The 12,207-nt window shown below is 42.7% G+C and overlaps 1 protein-coding gene across 2 annotated transcripts in view; it reads right to left on the bottom strand.

The window, feature by feature from the left end:
* Positions 1 to 12,207, bottom strand: part of xpot (exportin for tRNA) — a 49,970-nt gene that overhangs the window by 35,024 nt on the left and 2,739 nt on the right. For both annotated transcript variants that reach the window (XM_087136326.1, XM_087136327.1), the window contains exons 2-4: positions 6,951 to 7,068; positions 4,623 to 4,762; positions 1,509 to 1,578 (exon numbers count right to left, since the gene is read on the bottom strand). In XM_087136326.1, coding sequence (XP_086992452.1) covers positions 1,509 to 1,578; positions 4,623 to 4,762; positions 6,951 to 7,010 — 270 coding nt within the window. In that variant the 5' untranslated portion in view covers positions 7,011 to 7,068. The remainder of the gene's footprint in view (positions 1 to 1,508; positions 1,579 to 4,622; positions 4,763 to 6,950; positions 7,069 to 12,207) is intronic.

Genomic DNA, 12,207 nt, shown 5'->3' with positions numbered 1-12,207 from the left:
CTCTGACACTTTACCATGTGTCACTGCCCTGGAAGTTGTCATCCTGAAGTGCTTGTCATTCGCTGTGAAATGGTTTGCCTTTGTTGTCTTTGATGTTATGTGCTGCCTGTCAATGTAATGCTTCTGTACTCGTGTGTCGATGACGCTTCTCCACGGTCTCTCATGCTATCTGGATTTGTCGGTGAATGCTACATGTATGTCATACATGTATGTGATGTCGTTTTCTCATTATCTAAATGCCACTAGGGGTGTGCATTTATGGGTAAAGAACCGGAAACCTGCTTTGGGTACCCGTCCTTAAAAAATAGAGTAGACTTTGCATGCAATCCCAGCAGACCATGTTCCCGAAACGGGGCTCTTCTGTCCTACGTAGGAAGCAGCACGTTGCTCTCAACATTAGAGGGGAATCTCCTCTAACTTTTATTCAACAAAGTGTTACTTTTAATTTGGACCAAAAGTAGCTCTGTCGATTTCTGAACCCGAGTTGTGACCCTGGGACCGGGTTTTTCAGTGGCACAGTGATTTTTCAGGCCTTCACTATTGATTTTTTTTGGGGGGGGGGGTTACGGGTACCTGGCCTGACGAAAAGGAACCAGGCTTTGATATTGACGGGCAGGTACTTGAGTACCCGGCACAGGCCTACATATACATGCCACCTTGTGCCCTTTCTGTAATGTTAAGCAATTGTATGAGGCAGGGTTTTACCATTATTTGTAACACTGCATGTGTTTGCATCAGCGATGCTACATGTATGTTAATATCTCTAAAACCATATCATCCATGACACACATTGCATCGCATACTAATGAAAACAGTGCACAATTATAATTGGTCATTTGTTGACCATCTGAGCTGCGAGTAGCCTTTAGAAACGTAAATTCACACTTGCACTAAAATATGCATAAGGGCTGACGATAGGCAAGTGTATGCATGTCATCTTTCATATACATGTGTCCACACACTCATAAAAGCAGCTGCAGGTGCCACAGAATGTTAGATTACTTCTAAGGCCACAAAATATTTTAATTATCAATTCTACTGCTAATTATTAGCATTTTTGCAATTCAAAACAGTAATCTCATATGCTAACTTGAAAGAAAAACTACATGTACATGTACCGGTGCTGGCCTTCAGTGGCTCTACAACCTGACGATCCAATATACATGTACATGTATTAGCATTGTAATGGGGACACAGAATATGATCACTGTCGTTCCAAAAAAAGGCTGAGGGGATTTTCGGGCTTTGCTTTCACCAAAACCTTGTTTTACAGCAAAAGACTTGCAAAAGAAGGGAAAACAAGAGATTTCAATGGACTTGGGACCCCAGAATTGGCTCTTTGTGACTGGATTATGCCATTGGAGTGCTCCGTCTCAACAGTCGACTGTACTTACGTCAGAAACTATATTCACCAACATTTCTTTGTAAGGTGCTCATTACATTATGACCCATTTCGTTGTGAAAACCCTCCGGGGGAGGGGGCGTCATGTCGTGCCTGGACTTCTTACCTGCATTTGTAGCCACTGTAACAGCGACTGCTTCAAGATCTGTTGGTCAGATGGGATGGCAGTGGAATATCTGATGTAGCATTGTTTGAAAGGAGGAGAAAAAGACAAAATGACAGTCGTTTAAAACTCTGGAATGTCTTCACTGCTGCTGTTATCGGATCAGTGCACAACAGAGGGTTTGCATGGCTGCCATCTTGCAGGCCAGTGCTTCTGTTCCACAGGGTATGCACAAAGGAGGTTTCTCTGTGGAACAAAAGAACTGCCCTGCAAGATGGCTACCATGCAAAGCCTCTACAGGCCAACTGGGTACATTGTATTTCAATGAGGCAAGGCCACCTGGGACAAAACCATGGCAGCTAAAAACAACTCCGTGCCTGTGAATCACTGTGTGGCCCTGCTGACAGACCCAACCTCAGTTGAGCGTACCAGTTACTCTCAATGACCTATGCTCTATTTCATGATGTGCATGCACTGTGGGAGTACCGAACTGGCTTTAAGAATCTCAGACCCCCTAAAGTGTGCACATGTATGCATAGAAATTCTGATATTAACATTAGGAGGGTCAGGGAAATAGGCAATATCAACATGCAGCCCCAAATTCATTTTTTCCAGCCTATATTCGAATGGTTGCTTTCCCATACCGTACACGAAATGCTTGTCTGCACCTGATTATAATTAGAGGCTTGGGCTCCTGAAATCTTACGCCCACAATTCATCACGCAAGCTTCCTTTTTCCGACACATTTCAACCCAATTATGCACCTCCACTGTTCTGTGTGATCAACTCGTGGATTCTGCGGCCTGTAATGATGCCTTTAAATCAAACTTAATTATTTCAGGACTTGAGACAATTTCTGGAAACTTGGTCACCGTGTAATTTAAATGAGACAACAGCCCCAATTTCCTCCTCATTAATGACAGTTAATTCCGTTTACTCTTCGTTTTTTTTTTTTTCAATTAAAGTATCGGATGTGATGTTACAAAATCTTAATTGATGCATTAAAGGTACATCTGTCTAAACTACAGGTCCAAAAGAAAGTGGGTTTAACATATAATAAACGTCTTTCCGGCTTGAAAATTGGTGAATAATCTTGCATTTCCTGCCTTGCGACAAAAAAAAAGAAGAAGGAAAAGACAGTAATGGTGCCTACGGATATTATTGTGAAGTCAGTGTGAGCAACAGAACCAGTTGGTTTAGGGAATTACGAGGCTCTTTGTTAGTCTCCCTAGCGGAGAATCTAGGACAGATTTTCAACCAAGTCTCCAGTACAAAGTCCTGCTGGTATTAAAGTATACAGATCAGCAGAAACACAACAAAAGGGACTGGTACATAGTACGGTGTAGTCTGTGAGACTCATGCATACTGCGTACATTATAATTATTACTTCACACTTTAGCTGAATCTAATATCAAGATTACAAAAATAATTTTTATGGAGGTGTGATGCAAATGGTTTTAAGTTTTGTTTCGCTTTTGAGGAATAATTCTTTTGGAGGTTCACAAAAGGTTCACCTTCAAACCCAAATTCTGTAACATCTGAACTTTTTTCTCAACACTTTTTGACTTCTTTAATCCCTGACCCCTCCAGTTCCCTCTAGGCAGCCTGCTGAGCAAAGTGAAACAGTTGCTTTGGTGGCAGTGTGCACTGGATCAACTCCAGCCTAGGTGGAGTCAAGTCACAAAGTCGGGCTGAGTCAATTCGAGTAATTCACTATTCGAATATTCGACCTTCAGTTCGAATGAATATCGGAATATTCGGTTGAGACGACCAGCAGATTGTTGATGAACAAACCATATTAAAAATCAGTTGCAATTAGACACAAAATTGTACATTATGATCAATATAAAAGCATAACATGGAGCTTTATACGTCTGGGAGTATCTCCAGCCACGATTTTACAGCAAGATTTAAGAGACAAACAATACTTCTTGCCCTGCTGAAAATTTCTATTCTGTTTACAATTTTTCAATGAATAATTTACTTCTGAATCGTTAGATTTCTGTTGCTTTTCATTTGAATCAGCTTGAAACAAGCCTCCATACTGCAATTTTTCTCATTTAAAACAAATCTAAATTCTCCCTTTTCACAAATTTTGCATTCAAATATTTAAATTCGGAAAATAATATTTGATAACCCATTGAATATTCAGATATTCAGCACAGCCCTATAATACAGTGTATAAATGTACTGCCAGCACCAGCAGTTGGGTTCTACCATCCCAAACCCTACAAAATCCTTCAAAACCTCTTGAACAATCTGCAAGTATTCAAATTGATCGATAATACACCAAATGGATACTTCAATGGATATGCACATTACCCTCGCTGCTGAGAGACTGCTTCCATGTACATGTATTAGAGACGAAAACAAGAAATAATCAATTTCCACGGGTCTACGCTCACCACGTGAAGTCTACGAGTGTGCAATCTCATCAAAGCCTTGTTGTGACTGAGATGAAATTGCTAAGTGCTACGTGCACAAGCACCAGCATTTTGACAACATCGAAACTGAACAAAGCTCATGAACATGTACACATACAACTGTTCATCACACAGGCACCTGTACACGTGTGTCTGTGATTGAAGTTTCTAATTTTTAATTAATTAATTAATTAAATTTACTTTATTTTTCACTGCAGGACCCCAATAGAAACCTGCACTATTCGGTGTTTGTGGCCATCCTACATGCAGGCCTGTACGTCCATAATGCCATCTAAAACTTTTGGGGCAGGTAAATCAGCAGCACTTCTTCTAAGTCCTACTTTTCCTTCCCAGTAGCTTTCTAAGAGTTATAAATTAATTTGTTGGGGGGGAGGGGGAAGTGGTTGGTTGTGCGTGAGAGAAAGGGGAAGAGATTAGCTGGGATAGTTGATGATAACATTTGCTCTGGAATTGAAACAAGTATATTTTATTTTTAGAGGGAGTGGGTAGGGGTTGGGCCTGCATGAAGTGAGAAGAGGCGTTAACTAACCTCTAGAATTGGATTGGTTAATTAACTTTGGCATTAGAACAAAAATGTACCTGAGAAAGCAGAAATGACACAAGTATGGGTCAATAAATACAGGCAAATTTGAGTGTTCTGACCTGCACCCTGGAATAACTGTATCCAACTGACCTCGTTTTGAGGAAGTTCTCCAGGACTTGGAAGCAGAAGAACTTGATGTGGTCGCTCTCGTACATCCCCTGAGTTACGGCCTCCGTGCACAGCTTCCATCCCTCGTCCGACTGCTTCAGCTGCTCGAAGTAGGCCAGGGCCTGCGTAGGGACAGAGTTTGGGGCAATTACATTCTCAATGAACGGGGGCAGGTGCAAGAAAGCCATGGTGGGTGGCGGGAAGGTTTGGCAGTTGTTGATGGGGTGCCGGTCGAGAATGAACATGGGCCTGGACTGTGAAGGGACCGGGAACTCTTGAAGGCCAGGGCGTTTGAGTGTCACAGAGAAAACGACTTGGTCTCCAAAAAGAAAAATAATAATTCACCAGTTCCAGTTCTCAAAGTTAAGTGGTAGGCGTGGTGAGGGCTGACAACACAATCTGCAACTACAAGAGCACTCTGTGCCCAAGTCTAACGTTTTCCCTTCTAAAGCGCTAACACATGTTTCCCGTGGGTAGAATTTTCGGCAAGGATTTTTCCTCTACGCGATGAGGTAAAGACAAGTTTAATCAGTCTCTCATGGGCTGGTGAGACTGGTGCCCAAATGCTGTAGACGTTGAAAAGTAGAAGGTTCAATCCCACTCGGATTGCCTCCAATGTCTTCTCTCTCGTAATGTAGTAAAACTTCTGCCACGGGTTTCCACAGATTTTTGCGTATGAATGAACCTCTGAAAGAACACAGCAGAATTTGTATCAGTGGACGGGAATAGGCTCAAACAAAACGATAATTTCAGAAGCACAATGTAGAACCTTTGCAGAAAGCAATCACAACGACCACGTACAAGACTTTGCAACAGTTCATCATGTTCTGTTCTCAAAAAACGCACAGCCAAATTCTAATCATCAATCACAATTTATGCAGTGCCAAACATTCCCCAAAGGTATTGTCGGGATGTTCCGGACCCCAACAGGAAACGCAGAAGAAATGATAGGTGGACACTTCTCTGCCTGCATTCCAGCAAGGAGTGACAGCGACTCAACAACAGCACTGCTCCCAGTGACTCAAGACGTAATCTGGGGATTGACTTCAAACAAAACGAGCAGGGCGTGGAGTAGATCACGATGTATCTCACAAAACAACGGTGATCATCCCAAGCCAGGATCGGGAAAAATATACAGCTGGGATCATGTGACCCATGGATTAAGGCGCACAGGGACCTTGAGGGTTGCGGAGACGAGTGATAAATACCAGCACAAACCATGACTCATGCAAAATGTGTTACAGTAAAAAAAAAATGGTGAAAACTGGGTTAAATTCAGTTCCTTGGTGCCTAACTTCACAATTTTAGGGGGTTTATGAGCCCAGGGGACCAGCCTGGACTCATTACATCCTGGCGTACAGGTACAGGTAAGCATGCCCAACATGACAGAGGAACCCACAAAATTCCCACCGAACATGTATGTACATGTATGTACTTGAGAAGGCAGAGTTGAACCAGAGGAACCTAACCATAATTTATGACCAGATTTATGAAAGGAAGTGGGACACAACTGACTGAAGTCAACATCTCGCTGGGGTTTTTCACCGTGTTTCCCTTGTTCCTGTTCCCTTGCAGTCAACTACATGTAACAATCTCCCATATGACCATGCTGGCTCCCCAGTACATGTACTCTTTCCCCGATCCGGACTGGTTAATTTCTTGGCATGACCCTGAATGACTGGAAGACTTCCAAGTTGATTGAAAGCAGCAGACGAATACGGGCCTTGCGAGGGTGCCAGGGCACTGCTTTACCTCGACACTGCAAAGTGAGTTTTCTGGGTGGAAACATTTTGCTAATCCTGGCCAAATTGCCAGGGGATGTATGCATTTGCTCATGATTTGATTCCCTGCCATGCTGTTCTTGTTAAGCAAATTTGGGAATGAAAACTCTGAACTTAAAAACTCTGAAAAGCTAGACATAATCCTTTTAAACTGTTCACTGTGTGGGTACATCAACTGTACAAGTAAACATGGGCAAGACAGCTTTAGCAAGAGGGAACATAGCTCACTGAGTCAGCAAAAGCATTAGCAAGTTAGAGGACCAAATGACATGGCAAATCTACCACCACTTTGACCTGATGTGAACCAACGCTGCCAAAAATTGTGTGATTTCTCAACTGCTCCATTTAAGCATTTACAACGCTCAACCCTGACTGGCCGAGCCTGTGCAGCACCAGCGCTGCGGTCCCACTGCCGCCGATGACTCGACTGGGATCGCAAAAAAAACCACAGGCTTCCCCCGTGTGGCGGCACAGGCTCTTCCTAGTCGGCAGGTTAGGGGCCGCTGTTGGCGCGTGTCATCAATCTTACCCTGGCATGACTGGCCTGGTCGGCTAGAGGCCCCAGTCCTTGTAAGGCTTGCTCATCCATGGCACCCTCTGTCCGTCCTCCCTGGTACCCGGCACTGTCATAACATCTGTTCCACAGACTACAGAGAATGAAAGACAAGCACACACCACAGAGTCACTCAACAACGGACCAAATCGAATCAGAGAATGGGTGGAGTCATTTGTTACCCCTGGTGATCTTCCTCTATCAACACCTCTAACAGTACGTTGTACGTTACAAAACCTTGTACAGTGCAAGGCTGTGCCAATTCAAATAACTGAATATACTATATGCAAATATTCAACCGATCATGCACATTTGTGTGGTGGTCTAACTCATTAATTTTGAGGACATGGGTGTGTCCCCAAGTTGGAGGAGGCTGGGAGTCCAACTGATGTTCAGTCTAAATGAGTGATTTATTCCTTTAGTCCGACTGAGTTCCCACACCACAACGGGTGAAAGCAAAACATAAAAAAAACTTGAAGTAAAGGTCCATGTACATATTTGGCCTTATCATTTTTATCAAATTCTTTTTTCCTTTTTCATTTAACTAAGTTTCACCTACCCGAACGAATATTCAATTAAAAAAATAAATATTTGATAGTTGATCAAATATTTAAGCAACTGGCACAGCCCTAGACTTGGTGGCAAGTTGGAATATGCTACATGAAACAAGAGACACAAAAACTTTAATGTCAATTTACTCAGCTCTTTTTGAGAACCAAATTTACAAACAAGATACAAGTGCACTTGGTGTCATAGCAAACTTTACATTGTGACTTCCCATCATTCCAACTTTCTCAACTCTTAAATCAAATCAAAAGGTCTTGATGATAAGTGTTCTTGGTTGTTTGCGTGTGTTTGTAGCTACTGTAAGCATGCAAGTCACTCAGCTTACGGGTAAGTTGGGTAAACATGTCTTTTATCAAAAATGCGTCAAATATCACAACTTTTTTCATCAGCACTTCCCGACTTTCACAAAAAAGTAGATCATGAATAACTGCTCTATAACCATCTTTTCAAAACAATACATTATTTTTCGTATTCACTAAATATTTTGGGGTTTTCAAAGTTGAGGTACGAGTTGGGGCAACACACGTGTACGTGTAAAGATTTCCTAATATGGACAAGTGTGTTCAAAAGGGCTGGATTGCCTGTATCATTGGGCCTACGTGTAGTTTACACATACTGTGCAGTCAAACCTCAAACATGTAGACCGGAGGATTGTTAATTTATACAACATTCTGCTTATAAAAACAAAATGCTTAACGAGGTTCAACTGTACACAGGCTTTACTGCCCCCAATGTACCAGCCATCGTTAATTTACAGCACTTGTCAAGGATGTCAAATATCACGTTGACGGTTGACCCTGAGCTGTATTGTACTGGTCACTCGGAGGCTTTCTCAAATCAAAACTTCAAACAAAGATGCTAAACCTTTCAAAACTACATTTTCTGGTGCTGGCGTTTTTCACAGGCCTTCAAATCTTTCGTTCATGTACATGTAGGCCCCACATGAACATCAGCCCTTGGTACAGCTGCTGTGCCTACTGGATACTCTGACCCTGATGAAAACATGAAAATGGCTTAGAATAAGTTTAATATGCAGTCAGTGTCATGTTCAATGGCCATTGTGGCCAATACATGTACATGTGCCAGAGCAGGTAGTCCTTTGTCGAGGCACAAGTATATATATGTATATACAGTATCCCTATTCTTGACACACTGATTGGACATCAGTCAAAACCAGTCAAATTTCCCATATGTGTCTGTGTACTGGGGGAAATCAAAAGGAGGGGAATTTTTTTACTGTTTTTGATGGTTACAGCAAAAGGAGGGATACTTGTGCATAAATTTTTAATGTACATGTACAGTACAAATGTACATGATTTACAGTATGTGTACAGGTACTGTATATTCTCCAACCTTCTCTGGCAATCTCAGTCCCCACAGACGTGACTGTGCTACATGTGTAAGCCTGGCTGCATGCTTCACTGTCGTGACACCGATGACTCCACCCTTAACAGGCCCTGAACTTGGTAGGATGGTAAATCCCCAGGTATCACTCTAATGAAAAACTTCACACGCACTGGCCATTTCAGCCCTTCCCTCCCACTTCCATGGGATCCCGGTCAGGATATCTCTCAGGAAGTTGTTGATCAGCGGAAAAACTCAGCCGGCTTTACAGCTGGCAAATTTGATTTCCTGTTCTTCGGGGGGACGGATTCAAAGGCAGATTGATGCAGACGTCATAAGCCACATGGCAGAGCACATCTTTGGAGCTTCATATTATGGCATGTACAATTGCCTGGGATGACTCCTACTTGGCATAAATACAAATTATACAAGCATACATACGTGTACATTTGTATCCACACATCTCTGTACATTAAATAACATCTTTGCACACATGCTGTGCAGTGAGAGACATATATGTTCAAATGGTGGCTTTTGCCAAACAGTTGTTGACGGCTGTGATGTGGGACACAGCGTTTTCTGCATCCAAGGAAGGCAAGCAGGAATCATCCTTGACTGGGAAGTTCCTAGCAGTCGGTTGTTATGGTACATGTATAAAGTAATGACGGGGAAGAACTGCTAGCAGTCGATTGTTGTGATATAAGGTAATGATGGGAAAGAACTCCTAGCAGTTGGTGGTTGTGGTAAAAGGTAATGACGGGGAAGAACTCCTGGCAGTTGGTGGTTGTGGTATAAGGTAATGACGGGGAAGAACTCCTGGCAGTTGGTGGTTGTGGTATAAGGCAATGATGGGGAAGAACTCCTAGCAGTCGATTGTTGTGATATAAGGTAGTGACGGGGAAGAACTCCTAGCAGTCGATTGTTGTGATATAAGGTAATGACGGGAAAGAACTCCTAGCAGTTGGTGGTTGTGGTATAAGGTAGTGACGGGGAAGAACTCCAAGCAGTTGGTGGTTGTGGTATAAGGTAGTGACGGGGAAGAACTCCTAGCAGTTGGTGGTTGTGGTATAAGGTAATGACGGGAAAGAACTCCAAGCAGTTGGTGGTTGTCTTATAAGGTAATGACGGGGAAGAACTCCTAGCAGTTGGTTGTTGTGGTATAAGGCAATGACGGGGAAGAACTCCTAGCAGTCGGTTGTTGTGGTATAAGGTAGTGACGGGGAAGAACTCCTAGCAGTCGGTTGTTGTGTTATAAGGTAATGACGGGGAAGAACTCCTAGCAGTTGGTTGTTGTGGTTTAAGGTAGTGACGGGGAAGAACTCCTAGCAGTTGGTGGTTGTGTTATAAGGTAATGACGGGGAAGAACTCCTAGCAGTCGGTTGTTGTGGTATAAGGTAGTGACGGGGAAGAACTCCTAGCAGTTGGTGGTTGTGGTATAAGGTAATGACGGGGAAGAACTCCTAGCAGTTGGTTGTTGTGGTTTAAGGTAGTGACGGGGAAGAACTCCTAGCAGTTGGTGGTTGTGGTATAAGGTAATGACGGGGAAGAACTCCTAGCAGTTGGTGGTTGTGGTATAAGGTAATGACGGGAAAGAACTCCTAGCAGTTGGTGGTTGTGGTATAAGGCAATGACGGGGAAGAACTCCTAGCAGTTGGTTGGTGTGATATAAGGTAATGACGGGAAAGAACTCCTAGCAGTTGGTGGTTGTGGTATAAGGTAATGACGGGGAAGAACTCCTAGCAGTTGGTGGTTGTGGTATAAGGTAATGACGGGGAAGAACTCCTAGCAGTTGGTGGTTGTGGTATAAGGTAGTGACGGGGAAGAACTCCTAGCAGTTGGTGGTTGTGGTATAAGGTAATGACGGGGAAGAACTCCTAGCAGTTGGTGGTTGTGGTATAAGGTAATGACGGGGAAGAACTCCTAGCAGTCGGTTGTTGTGGTTTAAGGTACATGTACGTGCATCGGATAGTGTATAAAATCACCACAATGTAACCTGTGGAGTACTCCCAAGGCTGGATTTGGATTTTATTTAAAATAACATGTAACTAGCTCACACGCCCTGCTAGAAAGTTCTTCGCACAGCCGCTACTACATGTGTACATGTACTTCCTGGAGCTGAACCAAATCAAGTCTTGGCAAATTCCACGGGCAAACCTGAGCTATGAGCATACATACAGTACCTTACCTTAGGTGTGTGTGAATCACACAGGAAAGCAGTTACTAGTGTGTGTTTGACATGCTGGATTCGAGATCGGATTTACGCTCACCGTCATCATAGCGCCAGCAATTGCCGCCCTCAACGTTCGCTTTAATTTAGTTCATTTTGTTTTGTCCTTTGATCGTTTGACTCTGTCCATTGATCGTTTTTTTTCTTAAGATCCTTTGGTTTTGTGCTTTTATTATTTATTTCTGTGCTTTTATTCTTTTATTTTGTCCTTTCCTTTTTTCTGATCGTTTGAGGTTTGCATCGTTTATTTCGCAAATGCTGTTTGCAAATCAGGATTCAGAACTTTGCTTCATTTTTCTGTCATTTGTTTTTAATTTAGCTTTTTCACTTTATCGATGTCCTTTATTTATGCACCTTTTCTTTCGTTTGTTTTTAAACTTTGAGCTTTTTTTTATTTGGAGCATTCGTTTTGTAAAATATTAATTATGGCCCTGATGGCGCCCCATACTTTTGGCCTGCACTGCACTTTTGTTAGTTTCCCAGGCTGGTGCATAAAACAAGACCAGTTCAACATTGTGAAGTCTGTGTCACACACGCATACAATCATGATTGATCAATTACGTGCCTTTGGTATTGGTTGAGCGACTGTTTTTTAAAAAAAAAGCAATGTGTGACAGTCAAATACATGAAAAATAAATATCATTTTTAAATATGCAAGAAAGTCACACTTTAATCAATGTCAATTTATGTTACTTTAATCAATGTTTAATTGAATACCGGGATTAAAAATTCCCTTTTCCTTTTGAAACCTATGGCACATTTGTTTATTCTTTTTTTATGGGGAAAAGAGTCCAACACTACGTTGCATCATCACACTCTCGCATCGTTGTGCCATTGCATCATCATGCCGTCGCATTGTTGTGTTGTGCCACTGCATTGTCGCATTGTCATGCCACTGCATTGTCGCATTGTCGTGCTGTCGCATTGTTTTGCCATCGCATCATCATGCATTCGCATAGTCGTGCCATCACAGCGTTGTGCCAACGCATTGTCATGCCACTGCATTGTCGCACTGTCGTGCTGTCACATTGTTTTGCCATCGCATCATCATGCCAACGCATAGTCGTGCCATCACAGCGTTGTGCCATTGCATTG

The sequence above is a fragment of the Acanthaster planci genome, linkage group LG04 (assembly GCF_054643075.1).
Source record: "Acanthaster planci isolate LZ-2023a linkage group LG04, COTS_SCS, whole genome shotgun sequence".
Taxonomy (NCBI): Eukaryota; Metazoa; Echinodermata; class Asteroidea; order Valvatida; family Acanthasteridae; genus Acanthaster; species Acanthaster planci.
This window is presented reverse-complemented; position numbering and strand designations above follow the sequence as displayed.